The sequence below is a fragment of the Pteronotus mesoamericanus genome, unplaced genomic scaffold, assembly GCF_021234165.1.
Source record: "Pteronotus mesoamericanus isolate MK-2021 breed Mesoamerican mustached bat unplaced genomic scaffold, CSHL_Meso_final contig_94, whole genome shotgun sequence".
NCBI classification, from domain to species: domain Eukaryota; kingdom Metazoa; phylum Chordata; class Mammalia; order Chiroptera; family Mormoopidae; genus Pteronotus; species Pteronotus mesoamericanus.
The window spans coordinates 31,553,746-31,567,535 of NW_026555285.1; the positions used below are offsets into that span (position 1 = coordinate 31,553,746).

Below are 13,790 nucleotides of genomic sequence, written 5' to 3' on the forward strand. Positions count from 1 at the left end.
TGACTATTCTCTGAGATTGACAACTCAGTTGACGTCAAGTGGTGGGGTTATAAAATTCATAATACGGGTAATATTAAAGTTTAATAAAATTTAAACTATGCAAAATATCTAAACGGGCAGATTCAGGCCCAAGAGTACAGCTGTTCTGTTCCTCTTGCTCCTGAGAGTAATATGTTCTGGCAATTATAACACATTGTTTTCAGTGGTTTCGCTAATACCTGAAATGCTGTCATTTCCGAATAGGAAAGAACCGAATTTAAATTTCCTCATGTATTCTTGAGAAGGAAATTCTAAATTTGGGTTTGATTTTCTACCAATAAGTCTAGACATCCTCCTGAACTACTTGGCTTTTTATAATGGAAAAAAATAGCTTCTGATCAAAAAAGTACACTTTAAACTATTACATAAATGTAGTTAATTTCTATTGGCACACAGAATTCAGGAGGTTCCATGCCCATTGTGATGACTGGGTTTCCCTGTTCAACTGCCTTCACAAACCTGTGTACCAATCACAGACTTCTGGCTGTGATGGATAGTTTACAGGAATTCAGCAGCCTAAAGGAGACGGGTGTTGACAGGGACTTCATATAAGGAAATATTTTTCATAATAATAAAGACCAACCTCTAATTTATCTATTTGATCACATCCTATAACAGATTTTCAAAATTTGGCCACAGACCTCGTATACATATAAAGAAAGCTTTAGCCCAGTTCAGATGAAACTATATTCTACTTGCACATCTAAGAATCTATCCTAAAGAAAACTCTGAAATATGTTTTAAAAGTTTCAGCTCTAAGGCGTTAATGTAATCTTATTAACTTTAATAAAAAGTTTTAAACAATCCAAAGAGAATAATTAATGAAAAACTATCATATTTCCACTCAATGGAATATTCAGTCACAAAAATGAGGTTTATGAAGAATTTTACACAGAAAATGCTTTCATGTTATTTAAATTAGCAATGAGATAATATAGTTCACTGTTTTCACAAAAATCAAAAATAATAATAATACAGGTGATACTAGAGAAAAATGCCATGTTAGTCTTCAGAAGATAAATTCCTATAACATTTTAAAAACCAATTTGAATTATCTATTAAAATTCAAAACATTCTCTGGCCCAGATATTCTATTTCTAGAAATCTCTACTATATAAACAAAAACTCCAATATATCTCATACAGATAGCAGTAAGTTTAAGAATATATATTATAGCAAAATGCACAAAACCCTGAAAATGATCTGAATGCCCATCAACAAAATGATGATTGAATAAACTTCAGTACAGCCATATTATGCATTGTTATGTATCTATTAAATAGAATATGGTAGATCCATATTTACTGAAGTAGTGAGTGTTCATGTGGTATAGCAAAATGAGAAAAACCTGTTGCAGAGAATTACATATATAATATCACTTTTGTAAATAAACATATGCTTACTCTTTCATACAGGGGTATGTACCTGCACATGATTATTATAATGAATTATATAATGATCATATATTACAATGGAATAAGATATGGAAGTATACCTATTCAACTAAACCTCATTTTCTTGATGGAGTATAAGGGGAAGGCAAGAAAAAAACCCGCAGCAAAAATATAAAATGTATATACTGTAATATTAAGTAAATATATTTAAACAATTAGTGATAAAACCTGAAATGTAATAAACTTGATTAGATGACGACAATAAAAGAAATAAAAACAATAATTTAATTAAAGGATAGTTTTGTGGAAAACCTTTGACTTAAATTTCTGTATTACTTTAATATGCTGTTGCAATGAACCACAAAATTTTTTTTCTGGTATAACATTAAGGGGAACAAAAAAAAACACTAATATATATCATGGTATGAAATGATATAAAATAAAATTTAAAAGGTATGCATAGAAAAAATTGTAAGAAAGTACATCAAATTTTACCAGTGGTTATCTTTGGATGAAGCATTATACTGACCTTTGTTCTTACTTATACTTATGTTTTCTAAATGTTTCACATATTTTAATTTAAAAAGGGACTTTCAGGTAGCATTGGAAGATCAGCTAATACTGGATTTCATATGTCAAATCAAGAACACAATGGTTTTAGAGGCTTAAAGATCAATAGCAACAACTCAATCACGTTGAAATTAGAGACACTGACTATAAGAAATTTGTTTTTGCATTCTAATTTGTAACTATGAAAAACTTTTTCTACTAAAATGGAATGTTTTATTCTACAGATGCTGCGAAGGGTTTTGTTAAAAATAATCGGTTTTGTGATTAGCATTCCAATGTTGTAAGAAAAAGCAATTAAGTCAAAGCAAGAGCTGGAAAAGAATCAAATCCAAGAAGAATGTAAGTTTACTAAATGGCCCACCAGTGCCAAAACCATCACCATCAAACATTCACTTAGGCCTTAGTGTAGGTCAAGCATTTTCATGCACATCACTTAATCCTCCTTAACATCCTCCATAGAGTGGTAGAATCAGTCATTACCCCCATTTTAAAGGTAAGAAAACAGGTTCAGAGTGGTTAAATTCCACAGTCATATACCTCTAGTAAAAGTGAAAAAACCAAGGTCTGCACCAAAGTGTAACTTCAGAACCCACACTCTTAAACTCCCGGTAATAAAGCCATGCTAACCATGTTAACATTATCCAGATGATATTCTACTGAGGGCACTCAGTAGAATATTTGTTAAGAAATATTTCCAGACAGCAGGCATAAAATGGGACTGCCCCAGGAAAGCCAGGACATAAGCTCATCCTATCTACAGCTCACAATTATGAAACTTTGATTTGACATTAAGGGAGAAAACAAAGAAGGAAAAGTAGCAAGTATTATTTGAGTTTAGTTTTCCTTACAATAAAGAGCTGAGAAGAAATATAGAAGATCATTGATACAATCATTGATAGAATGACTTAGAAAATCTACTCAAAAATTCCACTGAACAAGCACTTACAAAGTTACTACAAGTCTCAGAAAATTTATGTGTCAATCAACCCTATGTAATCTAAAACACAAACTAAAAGTTATCAGAAATGTATCGGTGCCTAAGAATATATATTAAAGAAAACTTTAATGTGGAAGATTAATCATAAAACATTTTAAGACGAAGATCCAAATTTACGGGTTTCTATAGCACATTCCATTATAAAGTCTTCGTGTCATAAACAGCAGCATCAATAGGCGTGAGGCTGACTGAGCAAGGCTTTAATACATGAATAAGGTCCTGAAATTCTGATCCACTTTGAAGCAGTTAACACAAGCTTGGTAAAGAAGACAAACAATTCAAGTAAAAATATTTAACATAATATTATCCTGAAATTATTAAATTTCAACATAGATAAAAGCAATTACTCATGATCATAATTACTAACATTACTAAACTGTTACTATCTAAAAAGTAACAAGCAGAGGCCAGGAAAAAAAAGACAAGTATGTGTGGCAGTTGGAACACTAAAATTTTTTTTGACATTCCTGTTCCTCATGTGGACAAAACAAGACTAACCATCCTAGCACCATGCCAAACAAGAACCCCAGAACACACCCCTTGGGATGTGACTCAAATCTGCACCCAGGACCCGCATGCAGAAATTCTCCTTCACTAGACCCAGTTCCTGCCTCAGAGCAGTGGTTCTCACACTTCAGCGCCATCAATCACCTGGTGGGCTTAATCACCAGTTTGCTCGGCCCCATTCCCCAAGTTTCTGATTCAGCAAGTCTGGGGTGAGGCCTGAGAACAAGCGACCCATAACAAGTGATACTGGCCTCTTTGACACCACTTTGAGAACCACTGTCCTAAATAATTAAAAGCATAATATCTAAAAGGAATTCTTCTATCCACTTAAAATATTTTTAAAAAACAAACGTAAAATATAAATTCCTTAGGACCATCCTATATTTTTAAAAAAAAAACAGTAGCTTCAGCTTTAAAACCTAACTCCTATTTTGTTCTAAAGTAATATGCATATATCAGAGACCGCTTAGAAAACAAATTGTAAAGAACTAAATAAAAATCACCTATAAGTTCACTTCTCAGGAAAAACCACTACTAACATTCTGGTATATACCCTTCCTTCTAGCTTTTTTTCCCCTATGAAAATGTGGGTATATCTCTGTACATTTTATTTTTTTGTATAAAGTATAGGATCACAGTACTTTTTAATTATTTAATATAGTATAAGAATTTTCCAAAGTCATTGAATAAGAACTTGAAGTATGACTTTTTAAAAAGTGGATACATAATTAGAATTCTTGTTTAAAAGTATTTTTACAAAATAAAATATTCAAGCAGGCTTCTCTCTTTGCACAGTACTATGTTAACTGAAACACATGCATATTGTAACTATGTCCTCACTACATGATCCACAGTAAGCGTGGTGACTGTGCCAAGCAAGGACATGGTCCTAATATGCACGAATTTCAGTATCATGCAAAGCAGTAACTAACAACAATTAAGGTCCATAATGAAGACCCTACCCTATCAAGGAAAGATATTTACTACATAAAGTGTTTTAACAAAATGAAAAAGAACGATACATGTAAGAAAGAGCTCAACCAAGAAAAAAAAAAAAAGACAAAATTTTTGCATACCAATAATCTAAAGAAGCATTTCTATACATTGAGAATCGCACATGAGACTAATTTGTCACAAATATATACCAACTGCCTAGAACCTAAGTCTGTACTTGTAAAATCAGACATAATAACATAATTTCTGTAAATATTTAAATAATGGAGTTTTTAACTTTTAAAGGATTAGTTTATGTTTTAAAGATCTATGACACTTTTTAAAATAAATGGACAAAGAATATTCTGCAATCACAAAGTTTTGTTAAATAACCTATGCATAATCAGTCTTTTTACTTCTGATATGCAGAAATATACTACAGCTAGAGAAGAATCGCTTTTTATAGAAAAAAGATTAACAAAATACACAACTTTAGGCAAGTGATTAAATGTCATCATACAGATTTGCTGAGTTTTGTAGGTCAATTCATATGATTCAATCTAATACTTCCCAAAAAAAGATGAAACAGGTAGTAAAAAAATACTCGATAATTAACCTCAGGCAAATCGTAATAATATAAAAGAAATTATCACTCAATTACCCTGCGTAATAAAGACCAAGAACTTACATTTTACTGTTTTCTATAAAACATTAAATGTGCAATTCCTCCATATACTTACCAATAATGATGACAGTATATGAAGGTCTGTCCAGAAAAAGTCCAGCTATTGTTAATATAGTGAGAATGGTTTGAACATCAATGTAACCAGGCAGCCACAGTGAGTGGACTGGAATGTGCATGCGTGAACAATGATGACTTCACTGTACTAGTCAGTGGGAGTAGTAGATGCACTTGAGTGAGCATGTATATTGTGTGGCCATCACATTCAAAGTGACTGAGCAAGTAGAGCAACAAATCTACATCAAATTTTGCATTAAAGCTTGAACATTCCTCCATGGAAACTATTTAGATGACTCAGAAGGCCACAGTTATTGGCAGCAACTGATGACTGGCAGTTTCATCACGACAACACATGTGCTCAATCATCACGTCTCATGCAGAGTGTTTTGGCGAAGACACCAAATCACCCAGGTGACTCAGCCCTCCCTAAGCCCAGATTTGGCACCCTGCGACTTCTGGCTTTTCCCAAAACTGAAATCATCTTTGAAAGGGGAAAGATTTTAAACTGTCAATGAGATTCAAGAAAATATGACAGGGCAGCTGATGGCAATTGGGAGAACTGTGTGAGGTCCCAAGGTGACTACTTTGAAGGGGACTGAGGCGTCATTGTCCTATGTAAGATGTTTGTTGTATCTCGTATCTTCAATTAATGTCTTTTTTTTTTCATATTACATGGCTGGATACCTTCTGGAAAGCCCTCGTATACATTAATCTCATTAAAACAAAACCAAACTAATTAGCTCATTAAACAAAGCCAAACTAGTAGCAAATATTCACTGTATCAATTAATGAACATTGCTTATTAGGCACTATAAAAAACAATCCAAGAATATATTTTACAATTTAAGTTTAATAAAAATGGAATATACCATCTGCGTTTTGCATTTTACTACTTATTCCAGTTTACATTAAAAAGTGCCTAGAAAAAAATGTATAACAGTTAAATGAGTAATAGGTTCTATCTCATATATGATATCATTTCTAGTAAGTATTTAAAATATACAACATCAGTAAATATTTCTATTCAAGTTTTTGCCTAGCAGAGAAATAAAATCACAGACCTCTATAACAATCCATCTTAATCCTAGGACCAAAAGATTCTACAAGGCAAAAATAGCTTTAGTAACACATATTTATTTCTGCTTGTTGGATATATACTTAAATACCTATTATAATTAGACTGAGAAATGATCACAATGAGGAAAAGATAAATTTACAATATTGTAACAAAACCTGCAGACTCTCCTTCTTGTACATAACAAGAATAAGTTTTTTTAAAAAGGGTACATAAAAGCACAGTTATGTACTGGATTGGAATGAAGGGCAGTAGGGCTATGCGTAAATGATGATTATAAATGAGTAAGAAAACAGAAAATAAAATACTATATTAAACTACTTTGTTTTATGATTAAATAGATGAGACCAAAATTTGAGTAAAGAACAAATTCTTAGACTTTGCATTTTTTTAAAAGTTGTCATTGATGATAGTTTTTGATGCTTGGCAGACAGTAGAATTCGTAAAACAGCTGACTTACGCATAAATACCCTACTGAATTAAATGTATGTTATTAGTAGTCATAAATACCCTGAATATTTTCACATTATTTTCATGAGTATTAAAATGTTACTAATTTTAATTTTAATTTCTTACAAAATCAGCCTAATCTGTACCTTTTCAGTGGTCTCAGTATAGGGTGAAAAATGGATTTTCAAATACATTTTCTCTGCAGCTACATCTTACTTACCTCTTCCATCCTCTATTCTGTGTCTCCTGATTACTCGCTGCCGTTTTTCCTCTTGTCTTAACTGAAGGTGTTCTTCAATGTTAACTCCAGGTACTGGGACAGCTAGTTGATTGACAAAAAAAAAAGATTACACACATACACAAAATATAATAGATATTAACAGAACTATCTAAAATTCAAGAATGCAACAGCTAACAAAAACTATGCAGAACAAATTCTTTTTACTGCAAGAATCTTAGCAAAAAAGAAAAAAAGAAGCTCTTCCCTTAATTAATGACATATTGTCAGTTATTATACATGCAGTATTGCATAATTAACTAGTATCTTAATTTTTAAACATATATCTAATAGAAATTTTTAAACAATCCTTATTACTGAGTTGAGGACAAGATGCTTAGTACAATAAAGCAAATTACCTAACAGAAGATCTAAAGGTATCATCTCTTTCACCGCATCAAGAATTCCTCTTTGTCTTGCCTCTTGACCATCCAACTCTCTTGCACATGCCTTACAACATCCACACACAGCACAGCCAGATTCTCCAGAGCCACAGCCACAAATCCTTAAAAGGAAAAAAAAAAACTAACTGAAACCCTTCTACTCGTTCCTTGAAACTCTTCTCCATAACACCTCTTCTGCTTTTTTGAGATTAAGTTAAATGAGTGAGCAATAAACCATTTCTTCCTATCAGAGTCAGGAAAAGGACTGAATAGATGAAAAATTAAAAACAAGAGCTTATTCAGTTCCTCACAGGCATCATTGGCATATTTCTACAGAAAATACAAACATATTCTATCTTCAAAGCTGCTATTAACACATATTTTTTCAGGTTGTCACATTTAGTGAAGCACCAGCAGCTTTACTGTCAAGTGGTCTGGATGGCCTGCTGTGTAAACAAACACTCCTATCTACCAGGGAAGTTCAGGTAAGTATGAACAGCCTTCAATACGTGAGCTCACCTTACCAGCTTCATGTATCATGTCTCCTTTTTCCTCCCTCTCCTTTATATGCAATCATCTCCCATTGACTCCTTTTACTGTATACAACTACCCATTCTTTTTCTTTTTCTTTGTCCTTTTCATATCCATAGTTGTGAACTAAGCCTAGGGTATTTGATTATATCATAAAGAAGACAAGAACACTCCCAGAAGCTGGTTAGAGGGTCAGTGAACACATACTTCTTAATCATATATTTTATAGATGTAGAAGTCATAGCTTTAATGTTATTTGCTGGATCAGTCCTGAAAAACTTTAGATAGCCTTACTGAGCCCTTTGTTGTCCTGATTTGTGGAGGTAAAAAAGAAAGAATTTATTTGCAGTAGTCTTGAAAGACAAAGCTAAATGCCCTGTGAAACACTTGGCTTTTAAATGCAAGCATTACTGACAACTTGAAAGATCACTAACTGCAACAGTAAAAAGTGATACAGTATGTTCTCCAGTTGTCTGTAGGTGCTATTTAAAAAAATGTTTAATTCTAAACTTATTCTAAGATACAAAGTCACAATTTTATAATAACTGAAGTCATTTTTAATAGTACTTAGTGTCCCAGCACATATTCCTATGTTGACTTTGTTCATGTATTCATTTCTGCTTCATTAATAAAGAAATTATTGTACTTGGTTTTAGGTACTGTCCATTTTGATCTATAAATAATTACTAGAAACTGACAGTAAATCTCTGCAGCGGGGGAAGCATATAAAAAAGAATAATTAGTTTTAGGAAGGACTAGAGGATTATAAATTCATTTATAATATTTATCAATTACATAAGTTTAGATATCAGGGACACTAATTTTAATGGAAATATCTCAAGACATTTCCAGGATAAATTTCAGCTCCTTGTAAAGGAAATACTAACATTTGATAAAGAGAGCCAAAGTGTTTTTAATATGCCAAACATACAAATAAAAAGTAGGGTTTAAAAATCGTAATCTTTCAGTAGTTTCAAAGAAAACATCTGTCATTTATGATCTATTTCACTACGTTAGGCCATGGTATAAACCCATAAATGTACTCATAGTAAATCTAGACATTATTTGGGAAAAAGCACCTGACACTATACTAAAGAAGTGTCAAACAGGTGAGTCAGCTATGGAGTGGGGGCGTTGGCTGTCCTCACTATGGCTTTTTATCACAAGATTCCATTTACTTTCCAAATTCAGCTAATTATCATAATCTGATTTTACAGAGATTACAGAGTTTACAGATCTATCATAATACAAAATCCATCATAATTAATTTGATCTTACAAAGGATACACCACAATGTTACAATGGCTATAAATGGCAACGCAAAAATAACAATTGAAATCTCCCCCAACATCCTAGGGAAAATTTTGCATTCTCATTGTGCCAAAGTCACATATTAACTTTAAAACATCAAGAAGATAAGACTGTGAAAAAATAAAGTGGTCCAATAAGAGTAAAAAAGATAAATATAACAGGTATAATGCAATTTTAAATGCAACAGTTCCCAGAACTCCTAATATTGCAAAAAGCAAATTCAATTTAAATGAACATTATATATCCCCTCTAGAATATCCTATATATTTGATAATTCTATTTAAAAAAGATTCGTATTTAATAAAAATGTATACATATTTGGCATTAGAGCAGTCTTAGAAAAAGAATACAAATGAAGGCACAGCCTAAGCCTTGAAAAAGATTTATGACCTGTTTTTAAATAATGGTTTAAATGAATCAAATGAAAGAAAAGCAACTTAAATAAATGACACTAAATTAGAAATTATTATAATAAAAAACAATGATAAGAATTACAAATATATGCCAATATGCCTTTAAAACACAGCATGGTAGAATACCCTGGAATAATTTTGAAATGAAATGTTTTGCACATTTGCTACTCATATTTTATTTCTTCAGTATTAGTCATTTTCTTACCCTCCAGGAACTCTGTCTGGACGCCCACTACTGACACAGCTGGCTCCATAACCTGTACAGTCTCCACAGACAGTACACACCATGCACTGCTCCAGCTTCCACTTATGCATGCCTGGAGGGCACATCATAGACTTCTCGTCTTTTTCATCTAGTTCTTCTTCTAGGTCTTCATCCATTGCAGTGGCCATATTTTCAACTCCAAATCCTATTTGACAGATCAATTCATAACTTTTGAGTAGATTATTCCAGTGTCTAAAAAACTGACAATTATATTTCTTAATTAAATATATATATATATATAAAAACACAGACTAATCCAAGTGAATATACAAAGAAATGCTAAACTGCAAGAGCAAGAAAAACAAAATTTAATGCAGGGACCGCTAATAATGTTCTCCCCATTTCCTTTCTGCAAGAGTTAGGGAAGGCAGAAACATCTCTTAGCTGTTACCGTGAACCATATCTTTACTTTTTTCTGATTTTAGTCCCTCCTTACCATCCTCACTGCCAACACTTTTGTTCAATAGACCAAAGAGAGATTCCTAACCACACTCTAAGCCAAAATCCCCTTCAATCTAAACATCCTCCCACTGCTAGCAATCAGCTTCATGAAACATATCGTGATTCTATGACTTCACATTTTACCTAAAGCTTCAATATCTTCCCAAGGTCTTTAAGAGAACAACTTTCCACAGCAAGATAAAGTCACACTGTGGCTCCCCATTTTCTCCAAACTCATTTCTTCCATGAAAACTACATTCTACCTGCACTTAAAATCCCTCTGCTTCATAACCATCCTGTGTCCTTTCGCATGCTCCAGCCCTCTGTTCTTTCCGACGCCATCTGTGTCTTTCTACCTCATTTACCAGATGCCTCTCCCAACTTTATCTGCCAGAGAAACTCCTTTTCAGTCCTCAAAAACCCAACTCAGAAGTCATTTCCTAGGAAAGTGCTTACCACTTTTCCCAAAGAGTCAGTCACTATCTTCTCAAAATGTGTTTATACCTCAATCACAATTTAATTGTGTTATAATCCCTTAAACTATTTGTTATTACCAAAAATCAACTATGCCGCAGGCATTTCCTTTAAAGCAGAGTCAGAAAAAATTTTATAAAGGGCCAGCCTGCAAATCATTCAGGCTTTGTGGGCCACATAAGTCTCTGTTACACTTTTTAAAAATAACCTTTTAAAAGTATAAAATCCATTTTTAATTTGGAAGGCCACTGAAGAGATCATCAGGTGATGGTTTGCTCTAGGCACAGAGGACTATGATATTGAGTCATTATAAAGTTGGTAACTTAGAGAGATAGACACAAATTATTCAAACAGCCATACAGAAAAGTGTAAATATACAACTGTGATAGGCTTATAAAAGAACATATAGTGCTACAAGAGCACATAATAAAAGAATAAATCTGTGGGAATCAAGTAATTAAATATTTTCATACCTTTGTCTTTCTTACCTGACATAGATCCTCAAAGACAAGGTTATATACTTTACCCATTTTATCTCTTAGTCAACCTTATTCTCTTATCACTTACACTTATAATAGATTCAGTATAGGTCTGTCTAGTCAAGAATGAACTTACAGAATATATAACCTTTTTAAAAATATTTTTGCCTCTCCTAATCTATGGACAGGCTGGAAAATTAGATAACCAAGTATTGGATAACTACTTATATCTAGAGTTAGAATAAAGCAATCCTGAAAAGAGGCTTAAGTGACTATTTTCCATAACAACAGCTAAAATATATTGAGCGCTTAACTGGGTCACATATATTAATTAATCATCCCAATTATAACTATATACTCAAATTAATCTTTAAAATCCAAAGCAATCCCAATCACAAGGCCAAGTAGAAAAACTGACTCTAATTCATCTAGTGAAAAAAGGTCCCAACCTGACTACATAAAGCAAAAATTTGTAACGATAAAAAATAAAAAGCTTGTCATCAAAATTTTAAAGTTACATGCAAAAAAAAAGTAAAACTATAAATATAAAAAAGAGAAGCCACAAGTCAATCAAAAATATTTGTAACACATACAACATAATACATAAAGAATTCCTACAAATCAGTAAGAAAAAGGCAAGCAAAATAAGAAAAGTTCGAAAAGATAATCTAACTCACTATTCATAATGAAGGGAATCCAAATTAAAAGAAAAATAAGAGACTGGCAATTCTACTCCTAATTATACACCTAAAAGAAGTGCTTACATATTTTTACTAATATTTACCCCAGAAAGGTTCATAGCAACACGTCATAAAAAGCAGAACTAGAAACTACCCAAATGTCCATAATAATACAAAAGATGTTTAAAATGTGGTATATTTACACAATTTAGTACTACGCAATGATGAGAATGAACAATTTATAGCTAACTGTAACTATAATAATGACTCAGCAATCTGTACTCATTGTATCTAGCACTACTACAGTAGTGTGCTTTCTAATCCTACACTTACTCATAGAGTAGGTGTAATTTCTAGTAAATAAAAAAAATTATTTTAACAATTTTATTTTGGTTATTACAAACCTTATATTGAGTCCAGGTCATAGGTGTAAATGTATGCTCAGCTTTCACAAGTTTCATAATAATAAACAATTTTGTTCAGCTTACAATTCATATGAAACATAATTTGAATATATAATTATATTATATATAGAAAACTAAAACAGTTCTCTCCTCTTTGCCTAGTATGTATCATCCAAAATTGTGGTGCACTAGTTTAGCAGGAAGAAAAATATTTCCATTTTGAGTAATCTGTGTCTTTTCTTTCTTCGGTCCTTTTTTTTTAAATCAACATTCCTCTAATAGGCTTGCTCTTTTAAAACTAAAGTATTTTAAAAACACACACCTATAAATAAGCTAAGGAAAAGGAAAGTGGGCTTTTAATACCCAGTGAGTCTGCCATCAAGGAGACCTCCCCAAAAGAGCTAAACCTGTGTTTGTTAATTTATACAAATATTATCCTGAAATTCATTTGTACTTTAAACACAATTCAATGCATAGTTCTAATAATATGTATCTATTTCCTGTTCTCAAGTCCACACAAAATTAAAAACAGAAAACCAGAAATTGGCATGAAAGGCATGAAGCACTGATCAAGTAAAAATTGAGAACAACGAAGTAGACACAAAGTATTACAAAAACAAGCCACAACAAGCATGGATAAACTCCTCTCTTCCCTTCAACATCCTGAGTGTTTGGGCAAAGGATATGGTGAATAAGGGGCATCTACAATTTCGCACTTGATAAAGGGTCAAGTATTCTTAAGGATCATTCTTAGTTGTTAAGAACTGACTGAATCAAAGTGCATACTTTTAAACAGGAAAATATTTGCCAGACTACTGCCAAAATGGTTAAAATTGAAAACGTGGTATAAAAAGTTAATAATGAGTTTGAAAATGCATTTTTCTAGAATAATTTAGTCACCAAAGATAATAAATCAATATTATATTTATATAAAATTAAGAAAAACATGGCATTAAACAAGCTCATTTGCTCAGAAATGGAAAGTCTAAAGTATATTAGCTTATTCTAGTGATACACTGTGAAATAATAAGAAATTCAGCAATTTTCCTAATGTATACATACGAAATCAAAGAGCCACCTATTCTGAAAAGAGTGAGATTCTTCACCATATTGTTCTGAAAAGGTAATGAAAAGGCAACACATAACTTAATATTAATACAGTCAACACCTACCTTTCCCACCTTGGTTCATGGCACCAGTGTCTCGTCCACATTGTCCTTTATTATTTACACCAAATGTCCAAACTTCTCCATTCTTCATTAAAACACAAGTGTGAGCTTTGCCCATAGCTACCTGAATTACAAAATGGCCCTTCAAATCTGTTACCAAACCTATAAAAAAGATGAATTTGGTAAGAAACAACAAAAAAGCCTTTCTGACCCTAGTGAATCCTCAGTAATGTACCACCCTCAATGCATAACTTTT

At 32.4% G+C, this 13,790-nt stretch overlaps 1 protein-coding gene across 10 annotated transcripts in view; it reads right to left on the reverse strand.

Annotated features, from left to right (window-relative positions):
• The window catches only part of MYCBP2 (MYC binding protein 2), a 275,901-nt gene that overhangs the window by 187,684 nt on the left and 74,427 nt on the right, over positions 1 to 13,790 (reverse strand). For all 10 annotated transcript variants that reach the window (XM_054586458.1, XM_054586462.1, XM_054586453.1 and 7 more), the window contains exons 14-17: positions 13,538 to 13,696; positions 9,828 to 10,032; positions 7,344 to 7,489; positions 6,928 to 7,029 (exon numbers count right to left, since the gene is read on the reverse strand). In XM_054586458.1, coding sequence (XP_054442433.1) covers positions 6,928 to 7,029; positions 7,344 to 7,489; positions 9,828 to 10,032; positions 13,538 to 13,696 — 612 coding nt within the window. The remainder of the gene's footprint in view (positions 1 to 6,927; positions 7,030 to 7,343; positions 7,490 to 9,827; positions 10,033 to 13,537; positions 13,697 to 13,790) is intronic.